The 23,864-nt window shown below is 38.6% G+C and overlaps 1 protein-coding gene across 2 annotated transcripts in view; it reads right to left on the bottom strand.

The window, feature by feature from the left end:
• Positions 1 to 23,864, bottom strand: part of LOC136874199 (metaxin-2) — a 104,194-nt gene that overhangs the window by 57,147 nt on the left and 23,183 nt on the right. For both annotated transcript variants that reach the window (XM_067147815.2, XM_067147816.2), the window contains exons 2-4: positions 18,416 to 18,583; positions 18,259 to 18,335; positions 3,498 to 3,590 (exon numbers count right to left, since the gene is read on the bottom strand). In XM_067147815.2, coding sequence (XP_067003916.1) covers positions 3,498 to 3,590; positions 18,259 to 18,335; positions 18,416 to 18,583 — 338 coding nt within the window. The remainder of the gene's footprint in view (positions 1 to 3,497; positions 3,591 to 18,258; positions 18,336 to 18,415; positions 18,584 to 23,864) is intronic.

Raw genomic sequence — 23,864 nt, 5'->3', positions numbered from 1 at the left:
GTTCATGGCAATCTGCGGCCTGGTCATCCCAGCTCTGGAACTTTGGACTATTAGATCGGCACCGCAATCTAACCGCAGCACTGTTCGTTAAAAGTGATAAAACGTGCGGCTTTCCATTTGATCGAGTATTTTATATGATAGCATTGCTCTTAATCGCTACATTCATACTTACGTTTTTGTAATGACCTATGTTGATTTCAGTTAGGAAAACCACAAAGTCAGTCTTTCTGAGAATCCCGTAGCGAAGCACGGGTACATCAGCTAGTATATTAATAAGAGCTCAGAGGAATCTCCAGTAGATGTAAATAAAAGAATCATTAAACTATCCAAAATACCAGAAAATGTCAATAAAGATGAATAAAAAAAACTCAAGAGCTAGGCTATCCTCGACTGAATCAACCCCCCAGTTCTCAGGGGAATTCACAACTGCAGAAATCTCAACAGCTCTAAAAGAAATAAAACCAGGCAAAGCAGCGGGAGTGGATGGGATGGGATATATCCAGAATTCCTGAAACATTGTGTACCTAGAACTCTACACTGGTTACTTATGTTCTTTAATGACATCTTAAGAAATGGTAGGCTTCCATCCTTGCTTAAGAGAACTAAAATAGTTGCCATTCTAAAACCCGGAAAAAGTGGAGATAGTCCTGAAGATTACAGGCCAATAGCACTCTTAAGTATTTGCTACAAGTTAATGGACAGAATGATTTACGACAGAATCTCAACCACAGCCTTCCAACACATACCAACTGAACAAACAGGATTCCGTCCTAACCAAAGCTGCTGTGACCAGGTCTTGGCACTCACCAGCCACATTGAGAACGAATTTCAAGACAAGAAGAAGACCATCGCTGTTTTTGTGGACTTGACATCAGCTTATGACACAGTATGGCGACAAGGGATGATTTTGAAATTCTTGAAGATCATTCCCTTTAAGAACCTTGCAACACTGCTGAACAACATGCTATGCAGTAGAGCGTTCGAAATACATTTAAACGGCAATAAGAGTAAGCCCTATATACTAAACGATGGTTTACCCCAAGGATCAGTTCTTGCTCCTCTACTGTTCAGCATCTATACTGCAGATCTTCCAGAAACTACTTCCAGGAAATTCATATATGCAGATGACATAGCTCTAGCTGCCCAATCGAGTGACTTCAAAACAGCAGAAACTATACTCACAAAGGATCTCCATAACCTGAACAAATATTTCAGTACATGGCAACTCAAACCTAACTTGAAGAAAACTGAAGTAAGCTGCTTCCACCTAGACAATCAAAAAGCCAACTATGTACCTCAAGTCGAATTCAAAGGCCAAAAACTTAAGTATAACCCATATTCAAAGTATCTGGGCATCACAATGGATCGGACACTTTCATACAAGCAACACCTCTCTAACACTGCAGCCAAGATAAAAACAAGGAACAACATATTACACAAGCTCAGTGGAACAGGATGGGGAGCAAACGCGACGGTACTATGGACATCAGCTCTTGCCTTGATCTATCCAGTTGCAGAATACCGCTGCCCTGTGTGGCTTAACAGTGTATATACTTCAAAAGTTGATACACAACTGAATGATACCATGAGGACAATATCAGGCACCATCAAATCGACACCCCTAAAATGGTTACCTGTTTTATCCAACATCCATCCCCCTCACATACGAAGAGAACTGGCTCTCGTAAGAGAATGGCAGAAATGTCGCAGTAATCCTCAACTGCCCTTACATCAGGACTGCAACCCTCAGAAACCGAAGAGATTAAAGTCCAGAAACCCATCATGGAAGTTGGGCAAGAAGCTCCTGGAAACACATTTTGATGCTGAGATCTGGCATGATGAATGGACCTCCTCAAATCCTGAGTACCTGGGTTTAATCCACCATCCTTGTAGAGCTCCTCCTGGTTTCAATTTACCGAGAAGGGAATGGACATCTCTAAACAGAATCAGGACAAACCATGGAAGGTGTAAATTCTGGCTTCACAAGTGGGGAAAATCTGAAGACCCATTCTGTGACTGTGATAATGTGCCTCAGACCATCCAACACGTTGTTATGGACTGCCCAAAAAGAAGATTCAATGGATCTGTTCAAGAATTACATAGTGCCTCTACAGAAGCAGTGGACTGGCTGAAAAGTCTGGACATTAAGTTTTGAATGCTGGCCTGTACATTACATACTTATTTAAGAAATATGTATTTATATGTATTTATAATGTATCCTTGTTTTGCCATACGAAATAATAATAATAATAAAGTAAACTTCCCCGGAATCACCTAACATCAAGTGAATAAGTGTCACATAGTCAGCATACAACAGCATAAATTCACTTATCCACTATATATCCACTATATAACGAACAGCCGGAATTTTAAGAATTTTATATTACAGCAATCAATTGTAACATAATTTTAACTTATCTCATGTATCATTACAGTAATATATTTTATAATGTATTAAAATGTGTTTTAGATGTTTTAGGAATATGCATAATTGTTTAATTTGTACTTAAGGCTGATGACGGCAAATAGATGCCGAAACTAGTACCATCTGACCATTTGACATGTGACTTAATCACAATAGAATGTCATTGTATTGAATAGGTGGACCTTGAAAGAATTTAATTTAATTTACTGTCCTAAATATAAGGATTGATAAGTACTGGAGAGGTGGTTTAACTTATTGTTTTCAATTACAATTTTTATAACAAATAAACAGCTTATCATCTGGGCTTCTATGATGTAATGTTTCCAGTTTTATGATGGCTACTTAGCAAAGTTTTTTTTTTTTTTTTTTTTTTTTTGCACACAATATTTTAATTATACACAAAATCAGGAATGAATCTGTAAATGCCAAACATCATGTCACATTTGCACATTTGACAATCTCTCAACTAGATGATTCCAGAATTGACTGTACTAGAATTTTAATAGCCGAGACTGTTAAGATTATATATATATATATATTTTTCCTATTTGCTTTACGTCGCACCAACACAGATAGGTCTTATGGTGATGATGGGATAGGAAAGGCCTAGCAATGGGAAGGAAGCAGCCATAGCCTTAATAAAGGTACAGCCCCAGCTGGTGTGAAAATGGGTTTGAACCCACTATCTACCGGATGCAAGCTCACAGCTACGCGCCCCTAACCGCACGGCCAACTCGCCCGGTGAAGATGATATTTTATTCCACAAATTTACAGAGTTCAAAGACTTGAATTTTAAAATGTTTACTTTAAATGTATATGACGTGTCAATTTCTGACACTAACCTCAGTTCAGGAGCTAATGAAGATAAAATGAATGATGGTGAATTAAAATGGTAGAAGGAGGTGAAGGAACCGGCTGTGGCATTTGCTTGGAAGTGAAAATGAGAAGCCATAGAAAACTATTCTCACAACAGACAACTCGTTTCTCCATCAATACAGAGCTTGGCTCCATAGCCACTCCTCTCAGTAGGGAGATAAGAACCAACAGAATCGATGAACATGAAAATACTCACCTCTGCATTTGCAAGCACTGTGTTGACTAGAGACATGTAAGCTCTCATATCTGCTTTCTGAGAACTGTCCAAGTCGTTTGTTAAGCTCACACCCTGAAAATTTGAGGAGACATTACAATACCTCAGAAGCAAAGCAAAGAATCACAAATCAAAGGCCAACAGGCTCAACACAAAGTACAGTTATCGTAAGAGGCACAACAAATAATATTTAAATGGTCTCATACAGACATCGATTCACCCACAAACTCAGAGAAGAATGGCAACAATTCAAATGTTGTTTCGGTCATCAGTCTATGAAATGGTGTGATGCAGCCCTCCCTGCCACCCTATTCTGTGCTAACCTTTTCCTTTCTATGTAATTACTACATCCTATATCCACTCGAAACTGTTTGTCATATTCGTGTCTTGGTCTAGCCCCTACACTTACCTCAAAAACTAACCAAACAAGTCCTCAACATGTGCCCAATCATTCTGTCACTTCTTCTGACCAGATTTTGCCAAATTGTTTATCTCTCACTGACTCGATTCATGATCCAATCTACCCATCTCACTTTCAGCATTCTTCTGTAAACACTATATTTCCAAAGCTTCTATTTTTTTTTTTTTTTTTCTTTTCTTTATGAGCTAGTTGTCCAGGTTTCACTTCCATACAATGCCATGCTCCATACAAAAGTCTTCAAAAAATCTTTATAATTTGTATATCAATGCTTGATTTGAACAAATTTATTTTCTTAAGAAAGGTCTTCCTTCCTTGTGCTGACCTACGTTTTATTTCGTCTTTACTTCTAGCACATGCATTTGCTGGTGAGACCTAGTGTTCACAGTGCACTATGTCATCTGGTATGGGGTAGAGCAGTTTTGTTACTTTCACTGATCTCTCTCAGTCTCATGCTTGTTTTGACAATACAGAAGTGACAGATGTATGAGCGATACTAGTAATACCATTCCTTATGCAGCCAGTCCCTGCTACGGACAGTGTGAAAATGTCGGTGGGTGCATGCGTTTCAGTGGGCTTGGCAGACTGTTATGGCTCAGGGAGGAAAGCAATGGGGAAACTACCTCACTCCTCATTTCCCTAGTACACCTCTTCAGTGATGCCTAGGACATCTGTGATAGCTGATGGCGGAGCTGTTGAGATTCCAACCAGTCTTTGGGCTGAGGACTTTTACGTCTGTTAATTATTCTAAAACCCAAGTAGAATCACCTCACTTCATTCCATTATTACTTTTGTTTTGGATTTATTTATTTTCACCTTGTACTCCTTCTCTAACATCATGTCCATACTGTTCAGCAATTCCTCCATATCCTCTACAGCAGTGGTTCTCAACCTTTGTGGGCCAGTGCCCCCTTTTCATCCGTAAATTATTTCATGCCCTCCTAATGAATTATTGATAAGTTTACTGTTCTGTTAGGTTTAATACTTCAAAAAATGTTCTATAATAATTTTATTATTAATTAAGAGTGTTTAATACATAATATTACATAGTTCTAAGTAATAATGCAATCACTTTACAAAGAAAGTCACAAATAATAATTCTACAAGAGAATAAAACAAATGGCAGTAAATATTTTACACTCACTGCAAATTAACATTTCAAACTACATTATATGATTTGATTTTGTAAGAACAGAATTAAGGATTGATGAGAGGCCTGGTACTATTTATCTTTCAAAACTTTTAAAATGTTTGGTTCTAACTGTGATAGTGCACACCTCAGATCACTTTCAACATCTGGCCGTGCTCGGTATTCTGATTTGATGTAAGCCAGCGTAGAAAGCTCAGACTGACATAGATATGCTGATGGAAACTGCTCAATACAATTTGAAAATAAAAAATGTTAAAATAATTTCCTATAAATTTGTCATAATTCCCATTTGTTAGTTGATGTATTACTTTATTTTCAATTTTTTGTCATTTCATTCCTTTTTGTATATAAATAGAAAAAGGTTTATGAAAAAATGTAAAAATGCAATAATTTTTACTATACTTAACGATACAAATTCTCGTATTTTTATAATTTTTTTTACATATTTTCTTAAACAATTCATAAACGCAAATTCCTTGTCCCAACATTACTATAAAGCAGGGATGGCAAACCTTTTATTTTTTATTTAGCTAATATATTTACAACCTGTGTTTCACCTACAGGTATATCACGGGATATTTACAGTTATGATAACAACATATGGATAAATTATTGAAGTGAATGGAAGATTTTCTTGACAAATTCTGTTACTTCGACAGTGTTCCAGTGATATTTCACAATCGTTGGCAGGGGAGTTGATCGCAGCACAGCTGGTCGTACTCTTGAGTACGTGGTGCATTCAGTCAACAGGAGTCTGTGGGCAGCTGCAGAGTGGTGAATCCATAATGTTCATTTTATGGAGATATGATTTAAAGCGACCATGATTATGAAGTTGGTGACTAGTGTGACAATAAAGATCTTGTTTATTACTTTTTACTATCTAGTGTGCCATCGGTTATAGTCCTTTAAAATGATCATGAAACTTCATTTAGGTATTAGTTTGCATTACACATAAATCCATTCGACTGAATGTTTTATGCTTTTATTTTGCAAACATCACTGAGAATTACATTTTTAAAAAACAGGTAATTTAAAAATAAGGTATATTTTTGCTTTAACCTAATAAAAATTTTAACAAATTTGGACATATCATTAATTCAGACACATTTCTTTCTTTCGTTTTGGCCAACTGTGGACCACGTTAATTCGATTTCAGCAGCTTCTGGGCTTTGATCTGCGCCCAGTATTCCTTCATTCTTTCACTCTGCAACCTTCTTCTCTCTTCCGCCCATGGTGTTTGGATCCACAAACTAACTTTTTCTTGCAAACTTTTCGTGTTCTTTATTTTCGACTTTATTTCCGATCCTTGTATTCCTATTTCTGTCAGGTCCTTCTTCACTTCCTGAAGCCAGCGTACCACAGTTTTCCTGGTCTCAAAAAACCTTAAGATCTGGTTGGTCAGTCTTCCCGGGTCCATTCTGTAGATGTGTCCAAAGAACATGGCTCTCCTCTTCTGGAAGGTGTCTGAGATCTTTTCTATCTTGCGTACAGTTCTTGGTTTGCTTTCTTTCTGTATGATCCTTCCTCTGTTCTTTGAGCTCCCAGTATCTTCCTCGGAATTTTTCGCTCCACCCGTTCTAACTTCTTGACCAATCCTACCTTTATCAGATTCAAACATTCAGCTGCATATAAGGTTTCTGGACGGATCACTGTCTGGTAATGTCTGAGTTTTGCATTGATTGAGATCATCTTGTTATAGGTGTTCATACTTAGCTTGTATGCCAAGTTCATTTTGCTGATTCTCGATATCAGTGCCTCTTTCTCTGACAGGTTGTTCTCTACCCATTCTCCCAGATATTTAAATTTCTCTACTTTCCAAATCCTCCCTCCTCCACTGTGATCCCTCTGGGTGCTGTTTTGATGTTGGTCATATACTGTGTCTTCTCAAAGGAGATCCGTAAGCCTGCCTGCCTTCCTTGCTCGTTCCCGGAGCTGGGCGATCTAGATCCGTGCCTCCCCTAAAATTCTCCAATGCCCCCCAGGTTGAAAACCGTTGTCCTACAAACTCAAGTAAAATAACACTATCAGCTTATTTCAGAGTTTTGATTTCCTATTCCTGAATTGTGATTGCTTTTCAAAATCCCTCTCCGATTTCCTTAAATGCTTGTTCTATATCAACTGTGAAAAGGAGACGGGACAAATTGCAGCTCTGCCTCACTCCTTTCTGGACTCTTGCTTCTTTTTCATAGCCCTTGATTCTAATCAATTAACAGTTCAAAATTTTTATTTACATGAACCACTAAAGCCTCTGATTAGCATAGCAGTGTCAAATAAGACTGGTACGAATGGTGCACATATAGTGTCATGATGACACCTGAAATGGAAAAGAAGTTATTTTCTCTGGCTTTTCACAAACTACAGTTGAATCCAACACAATGACTCTTCCAGTCCCAGTTAACCCTTAGAGTGCTAGGCTCCCTTGTAGATTCCCATACATATATTGCCAAGCTATTTAGCCTGAAAATGCAGAGTATTCTTTTTTTTTTTTTAATAACTCTAGATGTATTTGATGTATCTGCCTGTTTTTTGTTGTTTTTTTGGTTTGTTCTACCGAAAGTATGTACCTCTGAACATTTAAGAAATGGAAAACCTTTTTAAAAAATCCTAAACTTAAACATTTTTAAGTTGCCTTCTCATGTTTAATTATTTTGAGCATAATAAATAAGGACTAAATAGACTTTATTTACAAATTCACATTGTGGCCATAAGAATAGTCCAGTAGGTGACCGAAGAGACAGGGGAAAATAGCCCAACAGTCATAAGAATAACTAATTAAATGAAACACTGCAAAAGATAGTATCATGACCTGAAATTTTTGTCTGTTTTTTTTTTAATAACTAGAGAAATATTTGATAATTATACCAGTTTGTTTTTACCTTGAAGCAGAGTTATTATTCTGCTAATAACTAAATGGTTGTAAACATTTTTAAAAGGAAAAACCTCCTCACTGCAGGATGAAAGTATGATGTGGACAAGAGTTGCAGTATGGTACATGACATGTCTTGAACATACAAATGGTAATGCTGGGCATTTCATGGACTCTTTACAATTTGCTTCATGTCGCACTGACACAGAGAGGCTAGATCTTATGATGACAATCCGATAGGAAAGGGAAGGAAGCAGCCACAGCCCACCATTTGCCTGGTGTGAAAATGGGAAACCACAGAAAACCATCTTCAGGGCTGGTGACAGTGGAGTACAAACCTCCCAAGCTTACAGCTGCGCACCCCCCAAAAAAGGAAGATTTCCAGAAATCAAAATCAAGATATGCGAATATGACCAAAAAGAGACAGTTTGGTGTGCGGTCACGTGTGAAATGTGTCGGTTGAAATCTACAGCAATAGCAATAGTGTTAAAAATTACAGGTTGTAAGGCTAACCGTGGACGGCTCACACGTGTTGTTCTTAGGAAAATTAGCATTGAATTTTGAAGATACAACAAAAGATTTTTATAATTTTCTGTACAGCAGTATGTCGTTGATTCATTCAAAAAATTTACCATGTAGTTTTCAATATAATATTTAATAAACCAACACTTCTTTTTCCTAATACCCTTCTTAAAATGATGGTACATTTACGGGTATAGATTTGCATTTGTTTGTTCCTTTCTATTACTTACACCGACCTGTTGGGTTTCCTTTCTCCTGTGTTTGTCACATGTTTGTACTTTTTACCAACTGTATTTATCATTATCTTTTGTCTCTTCCCTTTTCCCATGTTTATCTGGCTTCCTTCTTATCCTACACTTCCCACATCAAGACTGAAGATCTCCCTCAATGAGCGTTGATGCTAGGAGTCAGGAGGAGTCAGAAACAAGCTCGTCGGGGAACTGATAAGAACTGGGACCAATGAGGAGAGTGGAGACTGTCCTTGTCCTTTCTGTCTTCCCACACTGGCCTATTATGAGTTCCTTTATACAGAACTATCAATAATATATTTCATCCAATATGTTCTACCATTCGACAGCAAACTTTTACACTATTTCAATTATAATTTTAAAAAATAATTATTTTTAACCCAAAATTTATCAAAATGTTTATTATGATTTCATAAAATCATTACACATATGAACTCAAAATGCTTATGAAGTAAAATAGCAGAAAAAAAACAGAAATACGTACAGCAGACCCTCTTGCATCTGGGACATGATCCATTCATAAAATAAGTCACATATATACCTTTATTATAACAGAGAAAGGAATGTAAACTACATTTACGATAATGCTGTGACTGTAATAACAGTAGAGTTACATATGTTAACGTTACTGATGATTACACTTTGTTTGATATAGTACCCTATAAATAATGTTGTTCTGATCCAAATGAGACATCTCTAGCTCCCTCTGTGGATCAGGGATTGTGGCATGCCCTCCGAATCCGAGCAGAGGTAGCTGGATTTTTTTACGTGTAGAAAAAGTCACTTCAGTACCTCACGCATGTGATGTCAGCATGTAAAAGATCTCTGGAGACATTTGGCATTTCTTCTTCTTCTTCTTCTTCAAGAGCATGACTTGCACTTTATCTGTAGCCATCTGGAACAGTGAACCTATACTGAGCTGGATATTCCAAAGCCAGAACCTACAATTTTTCCCCAGATGACCAAGTGTAGAAAGCTGTTTCTAGTATTATGCATGATAATAGTCAAACATTCAAGTTGCCTTCTCATCTTGATGGTGTTGAGAATTTCCACCTCCTTGTTCATGCAATGCAGCACTTTAGCAATCCAGAGGATTTTCAAAATTCTGTGGTATGTCTGCATTTCAAGAGCTTCTAGCTTTTTTGCACACAGTTCCTGCTGTTGACGACTCACTGTACATAGCAGCGGAGAACATGAACACAGCTGCTGTCATGCTCGTCCCACATTGTATTTCCTGGAAGGAGTCACAGTCATCGTTGACAAGGCTTTGACATTTCTGAAGTTAAAAATCTTCTCGGCTATGAAGGTCAATCAAATATAAACGGGATTTTTGTTCTTGAACATCAACAGTTGGTAGGACTGGCCCCGCGCTTCTGCTATGCTTAGGCGGGACCGTTAGGAGTGAGGAGAGTGTGCTGTTAGATATTTCCCACCGTTTTGTCAGTAACGCTCACGATGTCGGAGCAACAGGAGGACCCCTCCACTGCGCAACACATAATTATAAAATTTCTTGCTCATGAAGAAGTTACAGCAGCAGAAATTTGCCACAGATTGACTGCACAGTTCAGTGATCAAACATTGTCAAGGATGCATGTGTGTTCCTGGCATAAAAAGTTCAAGAAAGGATGAGAACGTGTGGAAAATCAGCGACACAATCACCGTCCTCGGACCAGCATTACAGATCAAAACATTTGTGCGGTTAAAGACATTATTGACGACGATCAACGGGCGAGAGTATCAGAAATTGCAGAACAAGTCTGAATCAGTTATGGGATTTGTCAAGCAATCATCACAAATGACCTACAGTTCTGTAAAGTGTGTTCCAGATGGGTCCCTCACCTTTTGACAAAAAATCTGAACTTGAGACATTTGGAGGTCTGTCAGAGGCTTACAGCAAGGTTTGCAGAAGAAGGTGATGCATTTTATAGACCAATCGTCGCCTGCAAGGAAACATGGGTCCACCACTACGTTCCCGAATCCAAACAACCCAGTAAGGAGTGGTGGAGGAAAGGGGAGGCAGCATCAGTGAAAGCCAAAATTCAACTGTCAGCTGGCAAGGTTCTTGCAACTTTTTTTTTTTGATCGGCGAGGCATTTTGCTGATTGATTTTTGCATGAGCGACGCACAATCAATGCTGCTTACTACTGCGAACTGTTAAACAAGGCAAGGGTTGCATATTGCCGCAAAAGACGAGATCAACCGATTCGACAGGTCATCCTCCTCCACGACAATGCGCGGCGCCATATTGCAGCTCTAACTGTCTCCAAGCTACAGGAAATGCATTGGACTTCGCTTGATCATCCTCCTTACAGCCCGGAATTATCACCCTGTGATTTCCATTTGTTCGGACTGCTTAAAGAAGCTCTAGGAGGGCAACGATTTGAAGATGACGAGAGTGTGCAAGACATTGTGTGCAACTGGCTGGTGCCACAACCCTGTTCTTTTTATGACGAAGGCATCCAAAAGCAGCCCCTACGCTGGGACAAATGCATTTCCAAAGCAGAAAACTATGTGGAAAAATTAATTGTAACTGCCTTGTGTTTTCCAATAAAGTAATTTAAATAAAAAATAAAATTCTGTTTATATTTGATCCCCCCCTCATGTCAAGCTGCTGATTTGAAGGACATCTGGAATACTACCACGGTTCTTGGTGATGACCATCTATTTTGTCTTCTTCAAATAAAGTGGTAGTTTCATGGCTGTACCTGGATCTACAACTGTATTTAGCAGAACCTGCAGGTCTAACAGAAAGGGAGCAATCAGGACAGAATCGTCAGCATAACTGATATTGTAGACTATTGTAGACGCTGATGCCATTAACCTTTACTATCCGCAGAACTTTTAGTGACACTTCGGCTCTCTAGTGCTGAATCGGTACACCTCGCTTAACTTCGGATTAAGTATTGACAGCTTATGACACAAAAAATGAGTCTATTATAAATCGCCAGTAAGACGTCTGGCGGTGTAATCACAGAACTTTGAATACTATTGTTATCAATCAGTCAATCAATCAATCAATCAATCAATCAATCAATCAATCAATCAATCAATCAATCAATCAATCACTACTGATCTGCATTTAGGGCAGTTGCCCAGATGGCAGATTCCCTATCTGTTGTTTTCCTACCCGTTTCTTAAACGATTGCAAAGAAATTGGAAATTTATTGAACATCTCCCTTGGTAAGTTATTCCAATCTCTAACTCCCCTTCCTATAAACAAATATTTGCCCCAATTTGTCCTCTTGAATTCCAACTTTATCTTCATATTGTGATCTTTCCTACTTTTAAAGACACCACTCACACTTATTCGTCTACTGATGTCATTCCATGCCATCTCTCCACTGACAGCTCGGAACATACCATTTATATGTTACAAACCTCATGTTATGGTCTGCATTGAAATGTACTTTAAGTCAAATAATAAGACTAGATTATAAATTCCACCTGTTCAACACATAACAGTTTTTTTATTTAAATTTAAGAAATAGTTCATAACATATTAAATATAGGGACATGTTTCACCCATAATGAGGGCATCATCAGCCTAAAAATCTCATACCTTAAAGAAAGATAGATCAAGATCCTGATTGTTCTTATACCTAAATAAGAGGATACTGTTTGAGATACAAATGTGTATAAAATGACTAGCAAGTAGAAGATATTTACAATGATCCCCAAAAGGAACTTTCAACCCATCAACGCAGTAATTAAAACTAAGAGGACTTTTCCTATTTGTGAAACTCACAACCTGACTTTTAACCCCGTTTATCATCATACCATTGCCTACTTCCATCTCACAACATTATCGGGGTCATTTTGCAGTTGCTCATAATCTTGTAACTTATTTATTACTCTGTACAGAATAACATCATCTGCAAAAAGCCGTACCTCTGATTCCACTTCTTTACACATATCATTTATATATAAGAAAACATAAAGGTCCAATAATACTGCTTTGTGGAATTCCCCTCTTCATTATTGCAGGGACAGATAAAGCATCACCTACTCTAATTCTCTGAGTTCTATTTTCTAGAAACATAGCCACCCATTCAGTCACTCTTTTGTCAAGTCCAATTGCACTCATTTTTGCCAGTAGTCTCCCATGATCTACCCTATCAAATGCCTTAGATAGGTCAATCGCGATACAGTCCAAGTGACTTCCTGAATCCAGGATATCTGCTAAATCTTGCTGGAATCCTACAGGTTGAGCCTTCTATCAAACCAGTTATTAATTTTGCAAACATGTCTAATATTGTAATCAGAAAGAATGCTTTCCCAAAGCTTACATGGAATGCATGTCAAATTGACTGGCCTATAATTTTCAGCATTATGTCTATCACCCTTTCCTTTATACACAGGGCTACTATGGCAACTCTCCATTCATTTGGTATAGCTCCTTCAACCAAACAATAATCAAATAAGTACTTCAGATATGGTACTATATCCCAACCCATTGTCTTTATTGTATCCCCTGAAACCTTATCAATTCCAGCTGCTTTTCTAGTTTTCAACTTTTGTATCTTACTGTAAATGTCATTGTTGTCATAGGTAAATTTTAATACTTCTTTAGCATTAGTCACCTCCTCTATCTGGACATTATTCTTGTAACCCACAATCTTTACATACTGCTGACTGAATACTTTTGCCTTTTGAATATCCTTGCATACACATTCCCCTTGTTCATTAATGATTCCTGGAATATCCTTCTTGGAACCTGTTTCTGCCTTAAGGTACCTATACATACTCTTCCATACTCTACACAGGATAGCAAAGAAAATATGGCTGAAAACTGAACTTTTGAAACCTATTCAAATGGAGAAAAATCGAATTACATCACAGGAACACTTTAGAACTCCTGCTCGGAAACATCACAGAAAAATAAAAGCAAAAATAGCAGGTTGCTGTAATAGAGAAAAAGAAAAACCGTTGCTCTTCCCCATCAGTAAGTCGACTGAGCTGACGTATATACGGGAAAATATTTTTCCACGATCGATTAAGAGGATTAACACATTTTCTGTCTCTCATCATAACAAATCTCCAGGCAAGAAGTGGTAGGCCAGGCTAATTATTTTATTATGCTTGAGATTATTACGGATGAAAAAATTTGAGACATGATGTGATGTAGTCGTGGGCTTAAGATAAAGGTTAAGAAAACCATATAAATTGTACTGTCGATTCAATTAAGATTTTCGCTCTATTCAGTTGGCAGTTCAACTGAAACATATTTGAGTTCCCTCCTTGCTCCTCACCACCTGCAAAACAAAGTGTCACTAAAAGTTTCGTGGATAGTACACCTTTTTCCTTCCCATCAAGGGCATCACTGAAGATCTTTTCCTAGGAAGTGTTGAAGAACAGGAGTGAAAGAACTGTAATGGATTTTAAACGATTGGATGCAATTCATGAAGTATTTTACAGCTCAATCTATGCATTCATGTGATTTGTGGCCTATTGAGTGGGCTGCACCTTCGTAACATGTATTACCTCATTCTCTGCTCGCTAATTGTGTGCCTCCTGGTGGGCGAGCGCTGTACTAGCTGTACTGTACTCACTGTGTGTAAATTTTGTCTGGTGGTGAGAGAACGCAGCCATCCGACTCCTTTCAAAATAAACACCTTCAACCAACACCGAAGCAGATTAGTTTACTATAGATTTGTGATTATTCCATTGTTGCATCCATTCAGGCCAATTTCACACGGTATGGTGATCATTTTATCATGCTCAACAGAATCAAGTGCTTCTTTTTCAATCTATAAAACAAGCAAAAACATCATTAACATTGTGGCATCATTGTACAAGTACTTGAAAGCTGAACAGTGCCTCCTATGTTCCAAATCCATCCCTGAAATCAAATTGTACCTTCAAAGGTTTGCTCACACTTTCGATATATACAACTGTGTTTGATCTTCAGAAAGACCTGTAGGGCATGGCTCATCGAGCTGACAGTTCTATACTCGCTGCAAGTCTTGGCACTGGGCTTCTTACATAATGTTACAAAGGCTGATTTTGGTCTGTCTCTCAAGATAATGACCATCCTGCATGTGCTATTAAGAAGGCCAACCAGTAATGTGAGACACTCTTCCTCCTCCTTAAGCAACTTGAGCACTTCCACATGCACATCATCTGACCCAGGAGCTTTGACATTCTTTGCAGAGTTCAAGGTATTCCAGGTTGCTATTCTTCTCATTGCCAGCCTGATGAATGTTAGCAACCCCTGCCCACAGACTAGAGGCCTTAGTTTGAGATTTTCCTGGGCAGTATGATGGAGTGGTTTCCTGTTGCCTTCTGCATCACAGTATGCAGTTGTTGCCTTTGGCTGTCCGACATCAAGCCATTCTTAAGCTCAACTTGCCCACCTCGATTTAGTACTAATAGCGCTGCTGCCCACCATGGATTTCAGCGCCGATAACCCTCCTAAGAGATCTTAACCGCCTCTCTTAGTCAGCACTGAGTCACTGGTGGTACAGTCTGCTCTGTACTATAGTAGGATAAAACATGGCCAGACATTAATTTGGTATTTACACAACAAAATCAATGAAATCTCAGCCATAGATCACTCAAAAAAGATTCATTCCTCTGTCAACTGGTAGAGTAAAACAGAACGTCAAAATTGACGCACAGCCTAGATGGCACCAATTCAAAATGCTGGACACGATAGCTGAGGTCATATTATTATTATTATTATTATTATTATTATTATGAAGCAATGGACTGACACAATATGGCCTGCACCTAAATAAAAAGAAGACTGAACATATGACACCAGATCCACAAACATTCGGCACCATTCAGGTACGAATGACAAATTTCATTGTAGTGGTCCGCATTCATGAATTTGATATGACGCCAGATCCACAAGCAATCGGCACTAGTGTTGGCTACTGAATGCATGATTCGAAGCAGTGTATCGATTCATTCAAGTGTCGAGTGAATCGATTCACAGGAACGGCGAGCTCACGGCACACGATTCAGCTTACTCCCAGCGGACAGTGCCGTGACCAACGATCGGTGGTCACGACAGTGCTGAGTGGCGCACTCACGGCTCACTGGCGGGACACTGGACGTTGGCGGGGAGCGCCGAGCTTCCGCTGCAACGAGACAGTGAATCATGGCACACCGAAAGAATCGTGCGCAAGCACGGCTCAATGAGACAACACACACACGGTCCATTATCGGTATACTGGATATTGTCGGGTAGCCGAACTTCCTCTGAAGCAACACTTACAGAGCCATGGTACACTGAAAGAATCGTATGATATAATGGACTCTCGAGCTCCGCTCATTTGAAAATAATACCCACTTGCATTCACTGTCCTCTTCTTACAGGGAGGTTTAAATAATAGATGGATTTATTTGCAGTGTTAGAAAGGTAGTAAAAACATAATTCTAAAGTAGCTAGTAAGTAGGTAGGGTATTAGAATATACTATTTATTTGTTTAATGAATCTTAGTATTATAACTTAGTTGACATTTGACAATTAATTAAACTCGACTCTAGCCTGCCCTTTGACTATGAGTCATGCTCATGACCACTCAAAAGTGCCTGTTTTATATTGGGAACAACGGCTCAGTATTCTCTCAGTTCGTATGTCACAACGTTGAACAAGACTTCAATCATATGTGGACAGTAAGTGAGCCGACTGACGTAATAACTTAACCAACAGTATGTTGAATCAGAAAACCAGTGGGCTACTGTACATCTCGGGTAGCCTTTACAAAATATGACGATTTAAAAAATCCTCTGCTGATAGAAAAATACATATTTTCAAAAATGACTGAGCGAGTTGGACGTGCTGTTAGTATTGCGTAGCTATGCGCTTGCATTCGGGGGATGGTGGGTTCGAATCCCACCGTCAGCAGCCGTTAAGATGGTTTTCCGTAGTTTCCCCATTTTCACACCAGGAAATGCTGGGGCTGTACCTTAATTAAGGCCATGGCGGCTACCTTCCTAATCCCAGACCTTTCCCATCCTGCGTCGCCGGAAACCTTCGATGTATTGGAGTGACTACCATTTTTTTTCTAAGAAAGGAGTTCATAGTATGAAGACCAGATGGCAGCAGCGAGCACTAAATGCTGTTGCTGCTGTCTTACCAGTACATACTACACAGATGCAGTAGGAGCGGTGACTCTAATGTGCCGTGAATCGGATCGCTGTATCGATTCAGTAACGTGAACGGAATCAAATGAATCGATTCAGTAAAATGAATCGAATATCCCATCATTAATCGGCACCATTCAGGTACGACTGACAAATTTCATTGTAGTGGTCCGCATTCATGTAATTTGATTACGAACTTAATTTTATTTAAAGTGTCCACCTAATCAATACACATCACTTCACAAGTGAAAATACATGTAATTTAAATGACTAAGTGTATCAGACAGCCAAAGGCAACAATTGCACTCTAGTTCTACCAGCTATGGTACTGTGATGCAGAAGGCAACAGGAAACCACTCCATCATACTCCTCAGGATATCATGTCATGACTGGAAAATCTCAAGAAGTCTTCCGTTAAGACAAAACATGTACTGTGTTATGCTTAGATATTAAAATTACATGTATTTTCATTTGCAAAGTTAAGTGTATTGATTAGGTGGACACTTTAAATAAAATAAAGTTCTTAACTATTCAGGTAGCCACGAGTGACAAGATTCAAGTATCTTGGCTCCACGATCGCTGATGATGGCCGACTTGTTGAAGAGGTCAATGCGAGGATATCCGCAGCCTGGATGAAATGGTTAACAATCATCGAGTCACTTGCAGCCAGAGTATGAAAGATCTCAAATAAACAATATACCCTACTGTCATTCGACCCGCTGCAGTGTATGGTTGCGAATGTTAGACGACTACGACCGAGACAGAACGTTGACTAGGAGTCATGGAGACGAAGATGCTACAGTGGACGACTGGCGTCACTAAACTGGATCCCATCTCCAATTAATCCATCAGGGAGAGATTTGGCGTTGCACCGATTCAAGAAAAAATGCACAAGAGTAGTCTACAATGGTCTGGACATGCAATAAGGACAGGGACTGACACAATCATAAAGACTGGTAACACGTTAGAAGTCGCTGGTAGGAGACCAAAACAGCGATGGGTCGATACCCTTTACAAAGATCTGAAGAGCGTCAATTTCCACCATGACATGGCCCAGGACAGAACTAAATGGAGACAAAGAATCCATGTAGCGGATCCCACCAGGAGGAGGGACAAATGCTGAAGAAGAAGATTACTACAGCCTTAGGTGCTGTTCCACCTCGAAGCTTCCTTGGTTGCAAGAGTGACTGAAATTTTACTTTCCTTCTTGATCTTGTCTCCATTAACATCAGGCCTGGAGAACGACACCAATGATTTGATAATATTGATAATAGTTAAGCTCTTCGTTGGCCACTTTTCTATATCAGTTGCTGAATGTCACAATGGTATGTAAATCTTGGGACAATTTACGCTACATCAGTTCAACAGGTTCATGGTTGACAATAGTCAGATACATGAGGGTCTGCTGTATTTCCTATATTTGACTGCATGTTTAAATTAATTACCTTGCTGTTAACGAATGCAATTATGGGATCAAGCTCAGACACAACAAATGCACCACACTTGATGAAAGGCACTCGTCCTGAAATTAAAAGAATGTACTGTATTTTCAAAAGAAAAATCTGTATAACTCAACACTTATACTAATATACACCATCCTACCTGAAGGAGACATAAATTCAGCATTGCTTCTAGGTTCAACTTCAAAATTCAATCCACACATTTTAAGATATGCCTGGACTGCAAGACAATTAGCGTTGTCAGGCATAAGAATTTGCTCCACTTCATATGGCTGGTATAACTGGACATCCTGGGGCCATGGTTCTTGTCCTGCAACATTCAACAGTTTTACTTTCATTCTGACAACTACTTACCCTGGGGGCCTTCTTACCCCATTTTAACAGCATCAAACCAACCAGAGCTGGCTGCTTTTTTTTTTTTTTTTTGTTGGCTACTTTAGCAGAGAAAGTGAACGACATTAGGAATGAAAATAGTGTACGCTTGTTCATAACTTGTAGTTTGCTGTGACTTTCAAATTCTGAATTCCAGTATTGGCTAAGAAATTTGTCCTGTAAAAGCAGTGATGGTGGTGATTTTTGTTTTAAGAGAAAGTGCAACCTGGCAACCATCCTTTCTGAACAAATTAAGTTGAGCAAACCTTAAAATAAAATTATTTATTAAATGAGGGATTTGAAAATGAATAAAAAAATAAAACAACAAATTAATTCATTAAGCCAAAGGATCATACACACATCAAAAGGGAACATAGGTTCCATAAGTAACAGAACACTTGTAATTTATATGTGCTTGATGAATCCACTCTCACACATAACATGAATGATGAGATCAGCAGTATTCTCATCATCGGCCAGTACGATTTCCAGTGTCTCCTGCAGGCCAAGGTTCCGTCTTAGTCGGTCGAGTCATACAAGGTTATAAAAGTTTCAACATTCATACATTACATACGATGAGGCTCTTTATGAATTTACTAGCACGTTTTCTCTCAACTAATTACAAACAAACAGCTCTAATGGGCCTTGGCCTACCAAGCGACCACAGGTCAGCCAAAGGCCTGCAGAATACGAAGTGAAGCACGGTCAGCGTAATGTGTCCTCTCCGCTGTTATTCATGGTTTTCTAGACCGGTCACACCATCTGACAGATCCTCAATTGTAATCACGCAGACTGAGTGGTTCTCGACTAGCCTTCACATCCAAGTAAAAATCCTCTGGCCAGGAATGGAACCCGGGGCCTACAGATGAGGAGCACGCACAGTACCCCTCGACCACATGTCCGGCCTCACTTCACTGCCTAACATAAAATTACATTAAAGACCATCTGAACATTAACACAGACTCGTCATTGGGGTATCAAGATCATGAATATGCAAAAATTTCTTAATTCGCTTCATATCAACTGCAGAATATAAATATCGGCCCATTACTGACAGGTAAACAAGATTTAGTGGAGTCTTGAAAGAGTCTGAAATGTTTGTAAGATGTCTGGTGTTGGCACTTACTAAAATGATGACCATGTGGTTAGGCACTCTCAGTCTTATGGGACAATTTTTAATGTTTAAAGATGCCATTAACACTTGAAACAAAATAAAATACCATGTTAAGACATTATGTACAATACATTCACACTTGTTATAAAATAAACACCATGTTAAGACACTATGTACCACAGGGTAAAGATTTCAGATCTCTGGTTGCTAATTACAATGTTTGATGTCTGATAACATCTTTTATTCATCCTCGATGAACTCAATGGATGAAGCTGTATGCATAAACCGGCTTAGGTGGTGGGGTCATGTGAGGCGAATAGAGGAGGATAGGTTACCTAGGAGAATAATGGACTCTGTTATGGAGGGTAAGAGAAGTAGAGGCAGACCAAGACGACGATGGTTAGACTTGGTTTCTAACGATTTAAGAGGTATAGAACTAAATGAGGCCACAACACTGGTTGCAAATCGAGGATTGTGGCGACGTTTAGTAAATTCACAGAGGCTTTCAGACTGAATGCTGAAAGGCATAACAGTCTATAATGATAATGAATGAATGAATGAAACTATCAAAATTATGAGAAGTAACCTTGACAAATACAGCCAATTAAGCAAACTCGAAATTGAAGAATTCTTTAAGTTATTGAACTTTGTACTAACTAATAACTATTTTACTTTTAATGACAAAATATATCATCAGAAAGGCCTGGCAATGGGTGACCCCACTTCATATTCATGGATTTCTTAGAAAAGAATAAAATTTTGACCGAAATAAAAAGCATCAAACTATGGTTACGCTATGTGGATGAAACATTTGTTATTATCAATAACGAAATAAACAATAGTGATAAAAGAATTCCTCAATACCCTTGACAGTCATATAAAATTTACAAAAGAAGACTAGAGTAACAGTTCATTGAACTTCTTAGACATAACTACAACACGCTCAAATAACAGTTTCAGTTTCCAAAACCCGCTAATTCCCCCATAACAATTAAAAATGATTCGTTGCACACGGCATCACAAAAATCTATCGAGCATTCAAGATTCCCTTGTCACCAGAAATCCGAAAGAATGAATTAGATCACATTAGAAATTTAGCCAAATTTAATGGTTACAGCACAGTATGGATTAACAAGAACATTAATAAAGTAAAAGCAAACCTCACCCCAGATAAACCAGATAAGTCTAATTAAGACTCTTTCACATATAATTATTCATGCATCCACCTCGTTTCGAACCCCCTCAAAACACAAAACATTAAAACATACAAAACTCAGAACAATAATTACAGTAAATTTTTTAATCACAACACTGTAAACTACAACAGTGATCCTTTCACAAGCTCAGGAATTTACAGACTAACATGCACACAATGTTTTTGTTGGTATATTGGTCAAACAGGCCGTAGCTTCTACACTAGATACCAGGAACATTATAAAGCAAATAAACACAATACATTTTCTGCACTGAGCATTCATATGAGAGAAACAGCCCATCAGTTTACAACCATAAATCAAGATCTTACAATCCTCAAGAAATTGAACAAAGGGAAGTTAATGAATAAATATGACAATATTTATATTTTCCTGGATCAGACAGTAATTTAAATGACATTTCAGACACCAAGAATCCCACTTACGAAACTTTACCTAAATTACTGCAATTGTTAAAGATAAAGGGTTGCACGGTCAAGAACATCTTTAAACTTCCCCCTCCAAATACACCTATAGTTTCCAATAACCTAACTTCCCCGTGGTTGCCCCACACTAACACGCCCCCACTGACCAACCAGACACGTGACACTCCGCCCACTCCTCCAACCCCTCCCACCCTCCACCTAAGCCGCCACACCGCTACAACACACGAAGTACGAGAACTGTAACTGTCAGTCGAGTTGGCGACAAGAATGACACGATCTTGCTACATACAACACAAGGAGGCAAGCAAAAGGCTCCATAACTTAGCTCGATTAATAACATCTTTTTCAATTTTGTTACAGACATTTCTAACAACTTCATTTCCTCAATGGATATCATTCTTCCATCTAAAAAGTTAATATTTCATGAGCCTCCCATTCAACCAACATCAAGACAGTGACCGACACCACACCTCGAACAATGACTGTTTTTTTACATAGCATAAACCAAGGGCTTGACTACAACATAACTCACAGCTGTTTCAATTCCACAATCTGTTGATATGCTTTTTGTAAGAAAACTTCAACGATTATAGAAACATCAAGAGGTTTTACAACATCCCTCGAGGATGTTTAAAAGATGTTATCAGACATCAAACATTGTAATTAGCAACCAGACATCTGAAATCTTTACCCTGTGGTACATAGTGTCTTAACATGGTGTTTATTTTATAACAAGTGTGAATGTATTGTACATAATGTCTTGACGTAGTGTTTTATTTTGTTTCAAGTGTTAATGGCCTCTTTAAACGTTAAACATTGTCCCATAAGACTGAGAGTACCTAACCAAATGTTCATTTTAATAAGTGCCAACACCAGGTATCTTACAAACATTTCAAACACTCCTTCAAGAACTCCACTAAATCTTGTTTACCGGCCAGTAAAGGACTGTCACATTATATTTTTATTCCATACTACTATTTTAGTTATATGTTGGTTTTAATATGAATGTGTCAAGATCCCGATGTCAATCGATTCTGAGGCTGAGAGATAGACTGACGATGTTCACAACAAGGGTGAAACATGTCCCAATTTAAGTGTCATGCTTAAGTTATAAACATTCACACGAATGTATTGTATTGAATAGGTTGACCACTTCAATTAACTTGCTTGTTTCATATTTATTTACACTATTCTATACGGACCAACCATGAAGTGTACCCTGTTATATCGCAGTCTCCTAAGTAGAAATAAATTTTATTAAATATGTTTTTAAGTGTCAAATTCTGGAAATACACATTTTTTGTATTTCATTCAAATTTAACTAGGCAATATCGGTAAAAGTTAGACACAACCTCTTTATTTTATAGTTTTACTGTTGGCACAATGGACTGCTGCATCATCAAGGAAACAAAATATGCTCGGTACTTTATGTCAAACAGTAAGAGGAAGTCATGTCAGTCACTTGACAGCTGGCAGCAGTGACTCAAAGACAGCTGGATAACAATCAGTGCTCAGCTGGGCGCCCGTTAAGGCTAGCTCAGTGCGGCTGGGCAGCTTACGCAGGAAGCATACATCACAGTGAAGCGAGAGAGTAGACACAATTTGCAGGGAAGCGAGGGAGCACGGACGTTGGACTGTGATTACGAAGCTCTCCTCCACTACTCAGAGAAGTGTTGATTGGGGTACATTATTTAAATTAAGACTTTTATAATCGCAACAAAAAATTCCCGATCTTTTCAAGATATTCCACTTTAATTTATACTGCACTCGATACAAACAGTCTGTTTTATTTTCTTATATTTATTCACTCAAAGAAAACTGGCATGTGTTACAATCTACAAAGGTTTAAGTGTACAAGCTACGATTTACAATTCCTTGGACAGTATTTCCATTTAAGAAAAAAAGTAACATACATACATACATTATCATTATAGACTGTTATGCCTTTCAGCGTTCAGTCTGCAAGCCTCTGAGAATTTACTAAACGTCGCCACAATCCTCGATTTGTAACTAGTGTTGTGGCTTCATTTAGTTCTATACCTCTTACCTTTAAATCGTTAGAAACCGAGTCTAACCATCGTCGTCTTGGTCTCCCTCTACTTCTCTTACCCTCCATAACAGAGTCCATTATTCTCCTAGGTAACCTATCCTCCTCCATTCGCCTCACATGACCCCACCACCGAAGCCGGTTTATGCGTACAGCTTCATCCATCGAGTTCAGTCCTAAATTAGCCTTTATCTCCTCATTCCGAGTACCCTCCTGCCATTGTTTCCACCTGTTTGTACCAGCAATCATTCTTGCTACTTTCATGTCTGTTACTTCTAACTTATGAATAAGATATCCTGAGTCCACCCAGCTTTCGCTCCCGTAAAGCAAAGTTGGTCTGAAAACAGATCGATGTAAAGGTAGTTTCGTCTGGGAGCTGACTTCCTTCTTACAGAATACTGCTGATCGCAACTGCAAGC

This window comes from Anabrus simplex, chromosome 5, assembly GCF_040414725.1.
Source record: "Anabrus simplex isolate iqAnaSimp1 chromosome 5, ASM4041472v1, whole genome shotgun sequence".
Lineage (NCBI taxonomy): Eukaryota > Metazoa > Arthropoda > Insecta > Orthoptera > Tettigoniidae > Anabrus > Anabrus simplex.
Note: the sequence above shows the minus strand (reverse complement) of the source record. Positions and strands in the feature narration are given on the sequence as shown.